At 39.5% G+C, this 14,750-nt stretch overlaps 1 protein-coding gene across 6 annotated transcripts in view; it reads right to left on the bottom strand.

The window, feature by feature from the left end:
• HERC1 (HECT and RLD domain containing E3 ubiquitin protein ligase family member 1) overlaps positions 1–14,750 on the bottom strand; it is an 88,821-nt gene that overhangs the window by 45,632 nt on the left and 28,439 nt on the right. For 5 of the 6 annotated variants that reach the window (XM_072147744.1, XM_072147745.1, XM_072147747.1 and 2 more), the window contains exons 17-28: positions 14,268–14,400; positions 13,286–13,477; positions 12,847–13,068; positions 12,531–12,704; positions 10,654–10,768; positions 8,665–8,785; positions 8,157–8,328; positions 4,923–5,244; positions 4,644–4,764; positions 3,898–3,946; positions 2,637–2,899; positions 2,161–2,379 (exon numbers count right to left, since the gene is read on the bottom strand). In XM_072147744.1, the coding sequence (XP_072003845.1) occupies positions 2,161–2,379; positions 2,637–2,899; positions 3,898–3,946; positions 4,644–4,764; positions 4,923–5,244; positions 8,157–8,328; positions 8,665–8,785; positions 10,654–10,768; positions 12,531–12,704; positions 12,847–13,068; positions 13,286–13,477; positions 14,268–14,400 (2,103 nt within the window). The remainder of the gene's footprint in view (positions 1–2,160; positions 2,380–2,636; positions 2,900–3,897; positions 3,947–4,643; positions 4,765–4,922; positions 5,245–8,156; positions 8,329–8,664; positions 8,786–10,653; positions 10,769–12,530; positions 12,705–12,846; positions 13,069–13,285; positions 13,478–14,267; positions 14,401–14,750) is intronic. The other variant, XM_072147749.1, reaches the window with a different exon arrangement.

The raw sequence follows: 14,750 nt of genomic DNA, 5'->3' as shown, positions 1-14,750 counted from the left end.
CCATATAATATTTTGCAAATACATGAATTAGAAGTGTTCAAGAAAAGTAAAGAGAATGGGAGACTGCATATACTACTACATCAAGCCCAGTATTGTTGGAGGGAAGTAAAAAGAGGTTCCTTCTTCATTTTGGGGGTGGTGTATTGAGAGGGAAAATAGAAAACATCCATAAAAAAAGGATATAGACTGCTAAAGATGTACAAGCATAATTTAAGTAAGGTGCTAGTTTATTGTATAGTAATTGTAATAAGTCTGTTAATAAAAAAAAAAAAATAGTTTCCCAATTTGCTACTTTCACATAGTGGTCCGGTGTATGCAAAGAGAAACACTCTGGGGAACCTGTCCCTGCTCCCCTTTGATTTGAAGGTAAAGGACACCTGTCATCAGTTCTCTGTAACTAATTCTGTCACCACCACCTGTTGGGGCAGCTCACAAAGTTTCCACCCCAGCCTTTATCTAGTTAATACATTAAAGGGGTTCTCCCATCGGGGCATTTACATTTAATTGAATTCATTTGCCATATATAAACATTTCTTCAATTAGATGTTATTGAAAAAATGTTCCTGTGTGAAGATAATTTCTCATAAATGTAGTCATGTTGTCCCTTAGAAACGAGACTGTGTCCTTGGATACGGCCACCTCAGCTGGAGGGATTGCACAAGAAAAACAAAATGTTTTTGTATATGAAATGTCCAGGAGTTACTGTAGGTCTCACAGCCGTCCTGTGGTAATGATCGCTGCAGTCAGGTGGTCAGGCAGAGCTCAATAGCGAATGTCTGGCCACGGCTGCCAAAATGTGAGGTCGTATCCGAGGAAGCTGATCTCGTTTCTAAGGGACAACATGACCATATTTATGAGAAATTATATTCACACAGGAACATTTTTTTTAATAACATCCAATTGAAGAAATGTTTACATATGGCAAATGAATTAAATTAAATGTAACTGCCCAGATGGGAATACCCCTTTATCGTTGTAAAATCATATTTTCTTAATTACTGTATATAAATAAGGCTGGGCACATGGAGAGAGAAAGTTATGTCATCCTGTTACCCCTCCCCCTGCTTATGTCTGTGTGTAATGTATAGTAAAGCTTTGCTAGTGCTTGCGTGAGAGACGCATACATCAGCTACACTACACAAGTAGTGTATAGGAGTAACAGCATGTCAGGATGCAGCCATGTGTATAGAAGTATCTCATACACACAGGCTGCTGGGGGTGCCTGAACCAGGAAGCAAATGGAGGAGCCAACACCAGGAGTGTCACATCATTATACAGGCTGTCAGTCATGTGTATAGAAATATCTCATACACACAGGCTGCAGGGGGCGCCAGACCCAGGAAGAACATAGAAGAGCCAACACCAGGAGTGTTACACCATTGTACAGGCTGTAAGTCAAGCAGTGGGGGTGTGGCTATGACTCCCACTCATGAATAAGCTGGACAGCTGAATATGATAATGACTAATTGGACCTCTCTTAGGTCATTTGCATACAGCTTTAGGACCTCATTGCTTAAGTTTGCAGGGATGTAGAGGGACAATGACTGGATAGGGGCGATGCTTTCTAATGGCAGTTTATGAAAATATATTTAGTTTTGGGTGGTTAAGGAGGATATTTAGAAAATGTGCTTTGTTGTTCGCAGGTTTCCTTTAAAGGGAGTCTCCAGAATTTAAAAGGGTTTTCCAGGCAAAAAACTAAATTAACACACATTACTCATGTGTCTTCTGTTGTAATTCTGCCTGTCTAGCTGTTCAAGTGACCTGTTCATGTGACTCCAATTTTACCGCTTCCTTTAATGTCTTTGCCATAACGAGAGACCTAGCTCAAAAAGATGGAGTAGGGTAGAGGGAGCAGTCAGCTCCTCTTTGGAGGAATACAGTTGCAGACATCACAGGCTGGGCAAGCCTTGAGCAAAAGGAAGTTTGATGCAGCTTAGCTTCGAGTCATGTGAACACCAAGACCAGTGATTTTCTTCAGTACTTCTTGTAGTTAAAAACTCAATATAGACTGAAAGGACACCAGATTTAAACAAGAGTCTAGTTGGAGATCTGGAGATGTATACCCTGTGTATTTTTGTTCTTGCCATATTCTACCTTTTTATGTTGTGCAAATAAAATATCTTACAGATTTTATACAATAGTTATAAATACCTCCTTTACCTGGTAATGATGAAGATGGACACTTTCCCCTTTAGTGCCTGTATGGCCTACAGTACCTAGTCCAAAACACCCTGCAAGAAATTGCAGTCTGACAGATGTAAGTAGAGATGAGGACTGAAAGGCAGCGAGTGACTGGTGACTGCCCAAGATTTCAGCATTCCCTTTTTCCTCCATCCCTGACAGGAGAACAAGGATCTGGTGTAAGGCCTCCAAGCGCAACTAGAAGAATAAAACAATATTCCCTGAGAACATGATAGTTTTTCACACTTAAATTTTGTGCAGTATAAAACAATGTATTCCAACTCTGCACAGTCTTACTTTGAAACACTGTTGATAAATCTGTCCCACAAGGTCTTTAAGTGTCTTAAGTTCATAAACACCCCAAGTTAAATTCCATGTCAAAAGATCTTCATGTTACAATAAACACGACTATTTATACACTACAAAAATGAGAGTGGTGGAAAACAAAGTACTACCTCAGCACGGAGTTGTTGCTGTTCCATTGCAATTATAGACGCCTGGGGAGAGCTGGACATTCCTTCTTCTGGCTCTTTAAACCCTGGAGAATTCCCTACATCACCACTTACAAAGCTCAGGACATTGTCAATCAGAGTGTGCACACCAAGAGATTTGCTAGGTTCTGTATCTGTGTCAAAGCCACAAGATAAACCATACAACCAGTCACGATTGTGCTTCAGTCGGGCCCAAGAATCATTGGCAGGATGTTCAGATGGGGACACTGCAGAAAAATTGAAATGAAAACTAAGGGAGGTCGGAATATTTAGAACTTATGGGTTTTGAGGCTTTCAAATATAATGATACTGAGTATGTTTGTCTCATCTACAAATCGGGTTCCTGAAATAAAAGCGCCTACCATAGAAAATAATGGTAGAAAGATGCTTTTACAAACAATTTAGGGATCATGTAAAATAATTGGCTTCTTCCAAGCCATTCTGCGACACCACCGGAATGTACATACTCATTATCCTTATACTATGTGGCTTTGTTTTTTGTCCCCTGCTCAGCACAGATGCTTCCAGAGCATGTGCTTATGAAGCAAATGATAAATGGAAGCTTCTTTTTTGCAGGCCAAAGCACAGTGACTTCATACAATGAATAAATCAAAACTTAAATATGAATGGCAATAGCTAGCTTGAAGGAAGCCAAATATACAAGGTTAAAAGGAGAACATGCCGTTAAGTACTTGCTTGGCGATCTTCTTTTTCCGAGGGCTCAACAGGCCAAAGGGGGGCAAGTGGACTAAGGGCCCGGTATCAGCAGAGAAAACAACATGTGTTTATAAAGGAGACACAGGGAGGAAACGAAAGGATGCCCAGTGTACCCTTGTTAGTTTCTAAAGCAGTGACAGTAACCTGGTTCATTTATTTCTGGCCAGTACTATCTGGTATCCCAGACTACAAATATGTCACCTTGTAGCTTGTAATTCCTAACAAGAACATTTCTACCTACTGTAAATGTGAAACTACATTTAAAAGCATTGGGAAAAAAACCTCTACATTTAATAAATGTTACTTCTAAAATTACATTGTGATCTCAAATATGCTTTTTTGACCTCAGACCTGCACATGTATGTGGTATATATTGTAGACAAAATATATACCCAGTAATCTAACCAGGTTAAACAAGGACTCAATTCTGTATTATGTGTGCCAATAGGAATGCGGGCAACAAAACATACAGAAAACCATGCGTTTTTAACATTTAGAGAAATCTCACCTCGTTTTCTATGGGATGAGAGGTCAGAGTCTGTGTTCTGTCTTCCACTCTGTAATTAAAAGGTTAAAAAAAAAAGGTAAAAACTTTATAAAACTTTAATTCACTATGAACTTATCAGGCCTCATTCAGGAGGCTGTATTTTGGGGAATGTACTGCCCTGTTTTCTGTGGCTTTAACAGAGTAGTACAATAAATTTAATTCAAAATCTTTTCTTTTTAAAACATTTTTTAAGACAATTTTGAAAAATTTTCACACATCACTATCAATGTAAGAAACAAAGGAAAATGCCACTAATTATCCCCTCTTAGGAGTCCCCTTCCTGCCTGCCTGCTAAGCTGCTCAGTTCAAGCATAATCTTTATTAAATTGACTTTATATGTGTAAAGACGGAGGGTTCTTTACACATTTAGCAGATTCTAAGTTTATAGTAATATTCAAGCAGGTTTTAGCTGAACTGAGCAGTACAGATGTGACTAATGCTCTGATGAAACACATATGCTACCAATATCTGTGTCAGGACCTCTGTCTTGGTTTATATACTCCTGACTCCTCACCTAAGCAGTGAACGGTTTCCCTGTTCTGGGAGGGGGTTACTATTACTTGATACCTCCCATAATTTTCATCCTCTTTCCTTTGCCACCAAGGTAGATTTCAATTTCTTATGTCTATAACCGTTATGCATTATAAAACAAAAAGGTGCACCTAGAAAGAGTAAAATATGGTAAGTCTCAAAAATATCCCACTCACCATGGCATATCCTTCCTCATCCGATTCAGGCTGGGAAAGGTCAGATTCACTTCTAGATTTGATAAGTCTGTAGTTGGGATGTGAATGGACAGACCTTCTTTCTGCTGTTAAACTTTCACTCCTGAAAATGTAATCAGGAGGGAACAATAAAGAGGATTAAAACCAGAAAAACTACACAAAGCTCACAATATTTATGTACATTCAGTTGCTTGGTAAATGTGCAGCATTTACCATCAAAAATTGATTAGATATATATCAGTTCATATTCAAAACTGCTACCTTGTCATGGCGGCTGCAGCTTCATGGGTGGTCACTGATGGAACTTGCTGCTGTCCATCCTCTGTTGGTGCATCCAGCTGGTCAATAACAGGACTGACGCCAAGTAAAAGAAGGGCACATCGGTGGATGACGGAATTACAAGCGGCAGTATACAGGTCCTGACCTTCTGTTAGATGCCCACTGTCCCTTCTTCCCTCCAGCAGCTGCTGCGGCTCCTCTTCTCTAGTACCTGGGCCAGTGATTCCAGCTGAGCCAATGCTCATTCTGTCCCGTTCTCGGCTGCGTGCCACCTCGCGGGCTGATAGGAAACATTGAAATATTTCTGTAAGATGTAACACAAGAGAGACAGGAGGGGAGCTTAGGACAGGAGAGCAGTAATGTTGTTGGACTGGAGTGATATCACCATCACAAGTACCATTTTTAATTGCATATATAAATACAGTCGAGATTTAACTCCTGTCAAAACTTAGCTCCCCTAGATAAAAAGAATATAAATTTAAAAACATGTTCTACATTTTCACATCTCGGTAACCACCTCAAGGACCAACTCTCAGCCATGGGTGGGTTAAACCATTACTAAAAGGATTAATTTATGGATTTTCTTTTTATGTCTACAAAAAAATTTATGAAATGTAGTCAGCATTTCTAAATATACTGCTACATTACAAAACAACAGAGATACAAAGCACAGCAACTGTAAAATATAATGGACCCATCAAATGAAAGCTTTAATGTATCTGGGTAACACATTATGGGATGATTTATCACCATGTTGGTCTGGCTTGTAGTATTTGGAGAGTTAGTCTTAGGTGAGACAAAAGAGTTTAAACCGAGACAATAAAATGTCTCAAAAAGTAGTACAGAGCAAGAAGTCAGCCACATTGTGATAATTCCCCCGCACTAATAAGTGTATGCTTGCACAAAGATTTCACTGGAAGTTCAGCAAATAGCCTACCATTTTAATGGAAGGAAGATTTTTTTCAGCTCGCATTCCACTAATGGTCAAGATAACAGAAGTCCTAAATCACGCGAAAGTTCAAAAACAGACAACACATGGCTCTTTTTCCCTAAATTTAATATGTTACTGTATCAATTAACACGACCATTTATTTTAAAGTGTGTGTACCTTACGTTAGGTGTCTGAATGTCCAATCAGAAAAAAACCCCTAATTCGCTCCTTTTCAACACTAATAAAAAAAATGGGATAAAAAGTGATCAACGGGTCATATAGTCCCCAGGAGGGTAGCAATATAACAAATGTCAGCTTTCTGTATAAAGCTGTACACAGCCGTCTGGGGGGGTGTATATATGGCTGCAAATTTGTCAGCAAAAAGACGGCAATGGCGACAGTAAGGTGCCACACATGTGTTGCACCGTTCCACGCCATACACAGGGGAAAAGATAGAACATGCTCTATCTTTCCCTGTGTTTGTGTGGCCATGCCCTGCTTTTCTCTATGGAGGGGGGAGGGGTCACCTCCTCCTCCTCTCAAGCACACAGCGGTATGCCCGCCTGGCCGTACAACTGTGTGAATGTACCCTTACTCAGGTCTGTACATAGAAGTATTGAAAATATATGGATGTCAGAATATGGAAAAGCTATTTTTTTTTCAAAATATTAAAATTTTGTTTTAAAAAAGGTATTGAAAGGGGTATTCCCAGGAAATTATTATTATTGTTTGTATGGTTATACAATTTCCAATATACTTTCTGTATCAATTCCTCATGGTTTTCTAAATCTCCACTTGCTGTCATTCCATAGAAAGCTTCTATGTTTACATCCAGTGGACAGAAGTCTGACCATGGTCACACAGGTGCACAGCTCGTTAGTATCGCAGAGAGTAATCAGAGCTGTGTGTTATAACGAGTCGTGCACCTGTGTGACCTGTCCACTGGAAGTAAACATAGAAGCTTTCTATGGAATGACAGCAAGCAGAGATCTAGAAAACCATGAGGAATTGATACAGAAAGTAGATTGTAGTAGGAAAGTTGTATAACTTTTTATCATACTAACAATAACATTAATTTGTTGTAATAGGGATATCCCTTTAAGCAAAGCTGATTGGTCGGTTCTGTAACATAAATGTATAGGTTTATGTTTTAAGGGAACCTGTCACCACATTTTTCACAAATTTAGCTAAAACATTTTCCCTCAGATCCCTTTAAAATCAACTTTATAAGTGTTAACCTACCTAGAGGGCTTTGACTTTGTCCACTTAAGGACATTGATAGATTACACACATGTATGCTTATTACCACTCCCACCTCTAGCGACCACCTATACTGATCTTGTACTAACTCGATTCTCAGGTTAATCCAACCCCCCCCCCCCCAACCCTTTGCCCTCCCCCATTCACTTGTTCAGTTTGTTGGTTATGCAATACTCTAAAATCACTTCTATGAGATCCCCCTGTGAGGGGCATTTGTTACGCCATGACCTATTGTAAGGCACGGTTATGTTTTTAATTCAATAAAATCTCGTTGAAACTAAAATTAACTTTAGAACCTTGCTTTGCATATAGCAGATCTAGAATGAGTCGGGTTGGGGGACGCCTCCTCAGCCCAAATCCAGCAACAACTCCCTATGTCTTCTCAGGATTCAGCAAGTAAGGTCATGTGACCAGGGTGACATCATCTTTAGTTCCTTTAGCCTCCTAACATTAGCAAACTTCTATATACCCCATGTATATATCTGATCACATGAAATCATTGCATGCCTCCATGGAGATCAGACCTAAAGGACCTTAAGATGATGCTATCCTGGTCACAAGACCTAACTTGCCGAATGCTGAGAAGGAACCGGGGGGGGATTGCTGGATTTAGCCTAGCCAGAGGAGGATGCGCCCCATCTGACTCGCTCTAGATCCGCTATATGCAAAGCTAGGTTATAAAATTGATTTATAGGGATCTGAGGGAAACTATTTATATCTAAAGAAGGGTGTCAGTTAATAGGTCTCTATGGGAATTTGTCACTAGCTAAATAGCGAAAAAATGTGATAACGCTTCTTTCTTCTGCGCTATGCAGTGGAGAAAAGTGAAGGCAGGACCCGGTCCTGCTAATGAGATTAGAATGGGAGACTGAGAAACAAAAGTCGCTCTAGTTTTAGGACCTGCACGGCTTGTTGTCAAATGACAGTGGGCAGTCAGGATTGAGTTAATACTTTCACAATTCAGTTAGATCTAAACTAAAAATTAGACTTTATGAAAAGTACACAATCTTATAAAAGATACTCACTGCCAGCAGTAAGAAGCTCATGTTCACGGTCTTCCTCCTCTTCTTCCTGTTCAGGATGTCCCTCTTCTCTTTCTCTCTCTGCTTGTTCCTCCAGTTCAGCTTCTTCATCTATTGTCCTCGTAAAGGAGTTTTCTTGTGAGCCTAAATCACCCGATTCCTGGTTATCTGATGCCTGAAAAGAGTATTGAAATTAAAAATATGTACAGCATAAGGAATATATACATATATTAACCCTGTAAATACATTTTAGTAACTGCTAGATAGTCACAGTAAGAACATGTATGGCAGAAAGAACATGGCGGCTACATTGTTCTACCAATTCAATCTTCCCTCTCCCATATTAGGAGCAATGATTGGGAATGGCATGCAGAATAGAATTTTTTTTTTCTGGTTTACTCTTAAAAAAATTCCAAGAGGTAATAATAATGAATTCATAATGATTTGTTTTAATTTCAAATGTACAAAAAGGTATTCTGTATGATGGACTAGCACAGACCCCACAACATACCCATCTCTCTCTGGATGAAGAGTGAGTTTGGATCAGTTCCATGTTCTTACAGGCAAGCAAACGACTTCGGACCTTGTATACACATCGAAATACCTCAGCTAGAGATTTCCCTGGTTGGTATCTAGTAAAAAGATAAAAAATGAACCATAATACATTAAAACTACACAAAATCAGAATAACTATTCAAAGCTATTCTACCATCTAACTAAACAGTTTAACAGCCGGTGAAACTTCAGCACGGAGGGTCTCTGGTAACACGCCCAGAGTCCTTCTGGCTCATCAGTATAATTTTAAAGTTTAAAGTGCGCCTGTCACCAGGAATGCCATTTTTAGCTGGTGACAGGTTCCTTTAGCCTATGCTATGCAGATTTAAAAAATTCCTTTGTCAGCATCCTGAATCTTTTAGGACTTTAACATGATATAACTATAATAGTTTATTTTACATTACCTGGCACCTTGCCAACAGTGTGTTGCGAGTCCCCGGGAGGAGCAGTTTCTGCCTGTGTGTCAGTCTCCTCTCCTCCGCACTCATACAGCTTCCTCGCCCCTCCCACTTCCTGCCATATACATTGAGCAGGAGGGGGATGCATGAGGAGACATCGGCACACCCTGGCCGCAGCTGCTCCCCTCAGGATTCACCACACCGGTGGCAGAGAGCCAGGTAATGTGAATTTAACTTATATGAACTACTAAAATGATTCAGAATGCTGACTAGGGCACTTTCAAAATCAGCATTGCATAGACTATTGGAACCTGTCACCAGTTAAAAATGACATTCCTAGTGACAGTGACAGTCCCTGGATCTATGAGTAATAGTCCCTGGTTTATCATGCTTAGTAGTGGTAGTTTTCCTACAAAACTTGCATTAAACTCTTTCATTAGAATCCAGTTTTCCCTTCCCAATTTACTCTTATAAGTTAATACAAAAATTGTGATTGCTAGTACTGGAAGATGTACAGGCAGTCCCCGGGTTACGTACAAGATAGGTTCTGTAGGTTTGTTCTTAAGTTAAATTTGTATGTAAGTCGGAACTGTATGTTTTATCATTGTAATCCCAGCCAGAATTTGTTTGGTCTCTGAGACAATTGGATTTTAAAGAGAACCCGTCAGGCAAAATAACCCCCCTAAACTAAATATATTTTCATAAACTGCCATTAGAGAGCATTGCATCTATCCCTTCATTGTCCCTCTACATGCCTGTAAACTTGAGCAATGAGGCCCTAAAGCTGTATGCAAATGACCTGTGAAATGTCCAATGAAGCATTAGCATATTCAAGCTGTCCACTTTATTCATGAGTGGGAGGTACAGGCACACCCCCAGTGCTTGACTGACAGCCTCTACAATAATGTGAGGCTGTATAATGTTGTGCTTCCTGGTGCTGGCGGCCCCTGCAGTCTGTGTGTGTATAGGAGAGATACAGCAGCTCCAGGCTGCAGCCATGTTATAGCAGAACATGTCAGATACTTGTGTAGCTGATGTCTGTGTCTCTGTGTATTGGGAGGATGCAGAATGTCAGCAGATGCAGCACACACACTAGCCATGCTTTACTATACATTACACACAGACATGAGCAGGGGGAGGAGAGGGGAGGGGGAACAGGGGTGACATCACTGCCTCTGACCATGTGACTAGCCTCATTTACATAATAAAAATTGATTATTTTATAATGATTAATGTATGAAATAACTAGATAAAGGCTGGGATGGGATCCTTGTGAGCTGCTCCAACAGGTAGAGGTGACAGGACTAGTGGCAGAGACCTGATGACAGGTGTCCTTTAAAAATGTTGGATTGTCATAAGAACCAGGCTTAACAATAAAGCTTAGTTGCAGACATCTTTGATAACTGTTAAAGTTGTTTATTATAGCCCAACGATAAAGTACAGTAATTTAACAATATCCAGAGGTCCGTTTGTAACTAGGGGTCGTCTGTAAGTTGGGTGTTCTTAAGTAGGGGACCCCATGTATTAACATGTTTATGAACACTGACCTGCTTTCACCAGAGGCTTGTGCCAAAAGCCCTGTATGCTTTAGTAGTGCAGCAAGAACAAACCGTGATACAGTATCCAACAGCGATTCATTACTAACTGAAGCACTGTCCCAATCTGCCAAAAAAACATTAATTTATTATGTTATTTACCAACACATACAGTATCATGTTATATAGTTACAGAGTGTCTGAGCACTGGAGGACTGAACAACGATCACAATAATCACAATTTTGAAGTTCTGGTCTGCTCTTTAACCTATTCTGCTGTTCTTGAACCTGATGACAGAGAACCTGTCAGCAGAAATTGACCTATTAAACCACTAACAGTATGTTATTAAGCAGTCGAACACCGTCCAGATCATGTTTCTTTCATGACCCAGTGTGGTGGCATCATCCAGAAAATCTACTTTGAAGTGAGATGTAAGTTGGTTGTATAAAGTCAAGGAGGCGGAGATTTTAACACTGAAGTCAAGATCTCTCTTCCTCAAAAAGTTCCCTGCAGTGTAACGGATGGTTCTACATCCAGAGACATCACTAACCAGATCCCCGGAAGTCCAATGCATGATGTCAATCACAGAGTAGGAGGCATTCAGAGCTCCCTGCCTTGACTTCAGTGCTAAACTCTCCTCCTCCTTGACTTTATACAACCAGTTTACAGCTCACTTCAAAGTTCATTTTCTGGATGATGACACCACACTGGACCCTGAAAGAAACAATAACTAGAAGGTGTTATGCTGACAGTATTCTGGTTGTGGTTTTTTAAGGTCAATTCCCGAAGCCAGGTTCCATTTCGTGTTATAGGAGCTGTGTCAGCCCATGTTTGAATACCCTGCAATAGATCAGTGCTTTAAAATCATAAAGAGCGAGTTGGGACACTAAAACACCGGTCCATAAAGACCAGTGGGTGGTTTAGTGTCCCAAGGCGCCCTAACAGGTTCCCTTAAAACCCTTTACTGTCAAGTATAAAAACCAAGTGTTAGAGTTATAGTGTTATACTGACAGACAGCGGCCTCCTATTTGCCTCCGTCTGCTCAGTATACATCCCATCCAGCACTGGCTGCTGCTGATAGCTCCTCCTACCATTTATCACACTGTATGTGCTTCTAGTGAAATACGCTGCTGCCCTCTGTAATAAGGATAGGTCTGGAATCCTCCAGACATATCCTTACAGAAAAAAAAAAAATACCAAACAAGAGAAAACAAGAGGAAAGGACAAGGCTTCAATGTAACAACATAAAAGTGAAAATCTTTATTAGTGAACAAACAATAAAAATATATAAAATAGACTGAGAAGCATCTCAGAATGGATACAAGAAAGGGGGTGCACGCCAGGTAATATCATGTCCTCTGTTTGGTCACATTAGCTTCCACTTAGTTTGTACTATTGATATGTGTTTATCACTGTTTATGATTTAGCTTCTGTGACCCCTGATATTTTTACAGGTTACTTGTCAGTTACATAAGGGCTCTACACCATTATTATTTGATAGCTACTTCTGTCTAGTACTGTTTACTACATTTCTGGGTCTCTGTATATTGGATATTTATTTCATGTATCTTAGGATGTATTACCTGGCGCGCTTTCTTGTATCCATTCTGAGATGCTTCTCAGTCTATTTTATATATTTTTATTGTTGTTCACTAATAAAGATTTTCACTTTTATGTTGTTGCATTGAAGCCTTGTCCTTTCCTCTTGTTTTCTCTTGTTTGGTATTTTGTTGTTCCTTATTAAGAGGCCTTCTGTTGGCTACATTGGTCGATATTACTGTCACTAGATTCTACTACTGTTACACTGTGCTTTTTTTGTATATCTTTACAGAAGAGGGGGAAAAACAAACAAAACAAAAAAAAAAAGATATGCTTATAGTTCATGTACCTTTACTAATGGCATAATCCTGCATACTCATCCACAAGCTGCGTGCTGGCTCCTTTGTGGATCCGACTGCTAAATCAACCAAGATTGAAACATCTGGTTGTAACTTATAATCAAAAGTTTTCTGTTCCTCATTTGCAGATAATGACTCTTCCAGCAATGCACTCATGCACTTGTCTAGAAAAGATAAAATGATCAATAATTTTTCTGTATTTATGAAGGTTACGATAAAATCAATAATACTTTACAGGCTCATTTATTAGCCATCTAATTCAAGGTTACAATACATTTTGCTAGCTATGCACCAAGCCTTACTTACCCAAATGGGAAACATCCATCTCAATTCCATTCCCAAATAGGGGTGTCTTTAACCAGTAAGCAGTGTCCTGTTCCTCTGGCGATGTGGGTGATCCCTGGAGCATACCCCCTAAACAGCGTCCAATCAGCAAGGTAACTGTTCTTTCCAAGTCTACAAGCCAGACCCAAGACTGTGCTGGTGCCGGCAACACTACTCCTGCAGGGTCAACCTGATCCAGTCCTCCTGAATGTAACATTAAGAACACTTCAGATTATTAATGTTCACCAGGTCTGAGTGCTACTGTGAACGTAATTGGTCCTATAAAAACACTGCAGTGCTGTGAACATTGTCATCTTAGTGATTAAACTAAATGTACACTCAATAGCAATTTCTATAACTTCCAATATCACACAGAATTTTTAGAAATAAAAATACTGAAAAGCCATCAACAATCCCATACCATGAAGAGGCCATTGTAACTCTTGATCCTCTAGAAGTACAGCTGCAGGCAGCAATCGATTGAGACAGTCCAGTGGCGGCAGTAGGTCCAGCAGGTAACTTAGCAAAGGTCTAGCCACCCATACTGGCAGCAACAGCAAGGCATTAATAAGCTGGCACAACATGCTGCCAGCTGCAGATACATAGACAACATCTATAAAAAAAAAAAGGGTTTAGAAATTTAATTTTGAATTCTATGAACATTATAATTTATGTTCCTTTCAGGTGAAAAATCAAATACACTGTGAAAGAAAATTAGGAAAGAAAGAAGATTGCTGCTTCCTGTGTCCTCTGAGGAGTTTCTTAAACAATTATTCATGAAGTTGCAAAGTAGATTAAGACTGAAGTCATGTACATCAAATATCTGCAAATAAGGTGACAAGCACACAAACATTGTTTTTTGCTTGTGTGTGTGTTTTGGGGTGGAAAACAGAAACATGCACACAAATTGGTTTTCCATGAATTGGTTTTAAAGGCTGCAGAAAACTCTGAGCAAATCCTGATCCTGGCCTAGTCTGTGGCCTGTACCTTCCCATATAAGTCAGAGATGTGAAAAATACAGATGTCACTGCATGTTGTCTGTATTTGCAGATTTTTAATACTAATTGCCATGTAGTACTTATGTACATCATCCATTTGCATGTTGTATAAAATCCTTTACTTAATTAGGAGAAAAAGTCAACTGGGGGAAGGATCCGAAAGACCCATGTAAAAGACCTTAACAATAAAATGGCAAACCATAGTATACATGAGATAAAGGCATAGAGCACTAAAGTACAATCTCAATGCTTATTAATGTAGTTAAAATAGAAAGTTTAGGGTTCTGTATGTTGATAAAAAGAAAAAAAATGTTGACTATATAATATATGTAATACACATGATACTAGTAAAGCATATAAAAGCATGTGTTCACTATGCCAGTTTTTACTGACTTATACACATACCGCGCAGTTTTTCCCCCACACTGCCATTGCATGGGCTTTCCCTTAATAGTCTAGCAGAACGGGAGTAGATGTCTGTTGCATGAGGAAGGAGGAGCTGTAGATGTTTATGCAGCAAAGCAACACTGCTGGAGCTCTGAAACAACAAAAATAATAGTTGTAAATAAGATGAAACAGAAGCACAGAGAATGAGGACCATATAAAAGTACATAAAACTAACAGAAGGCGTGCAGAGCATATATTAACTTTCCCTTTTTTATGCCTATCCTTTCCACCTTACTCCCTTTTCCCTTATTAGCTCTGTCTAGGACAACTTTTATAAAAGGGGTATTCTGGGAATATGATCGTCTGATACAAAAACCCATGATGCCTTAAATAAATGAATATATCAAAACTCTATGTCATTAGTCACAAATTGGAGTTTAAATAGTTTGATTTTAGGATTCACTAAATTTTATGGCTTCTCTAAAGTAGGCACAGTTATCA

The sequence above is a fragment of the Engystomops pustulosus genome, chromosome 4, assembly GCF_040894005.1.
Source record: "Engystomops pustulosus chromosome 4, aEngPut4.maternal, whole genome shotgun sequence".
Lineage (NCBI taxonomy): Eukaryota > Metazoa > Chordata > Amphibia > Anura > Leptodactylidae > Engystomops > Engystomops pustulosus.
This window is presented reverse-complemented; position numbering and strand designations above follow the sequence as displayed.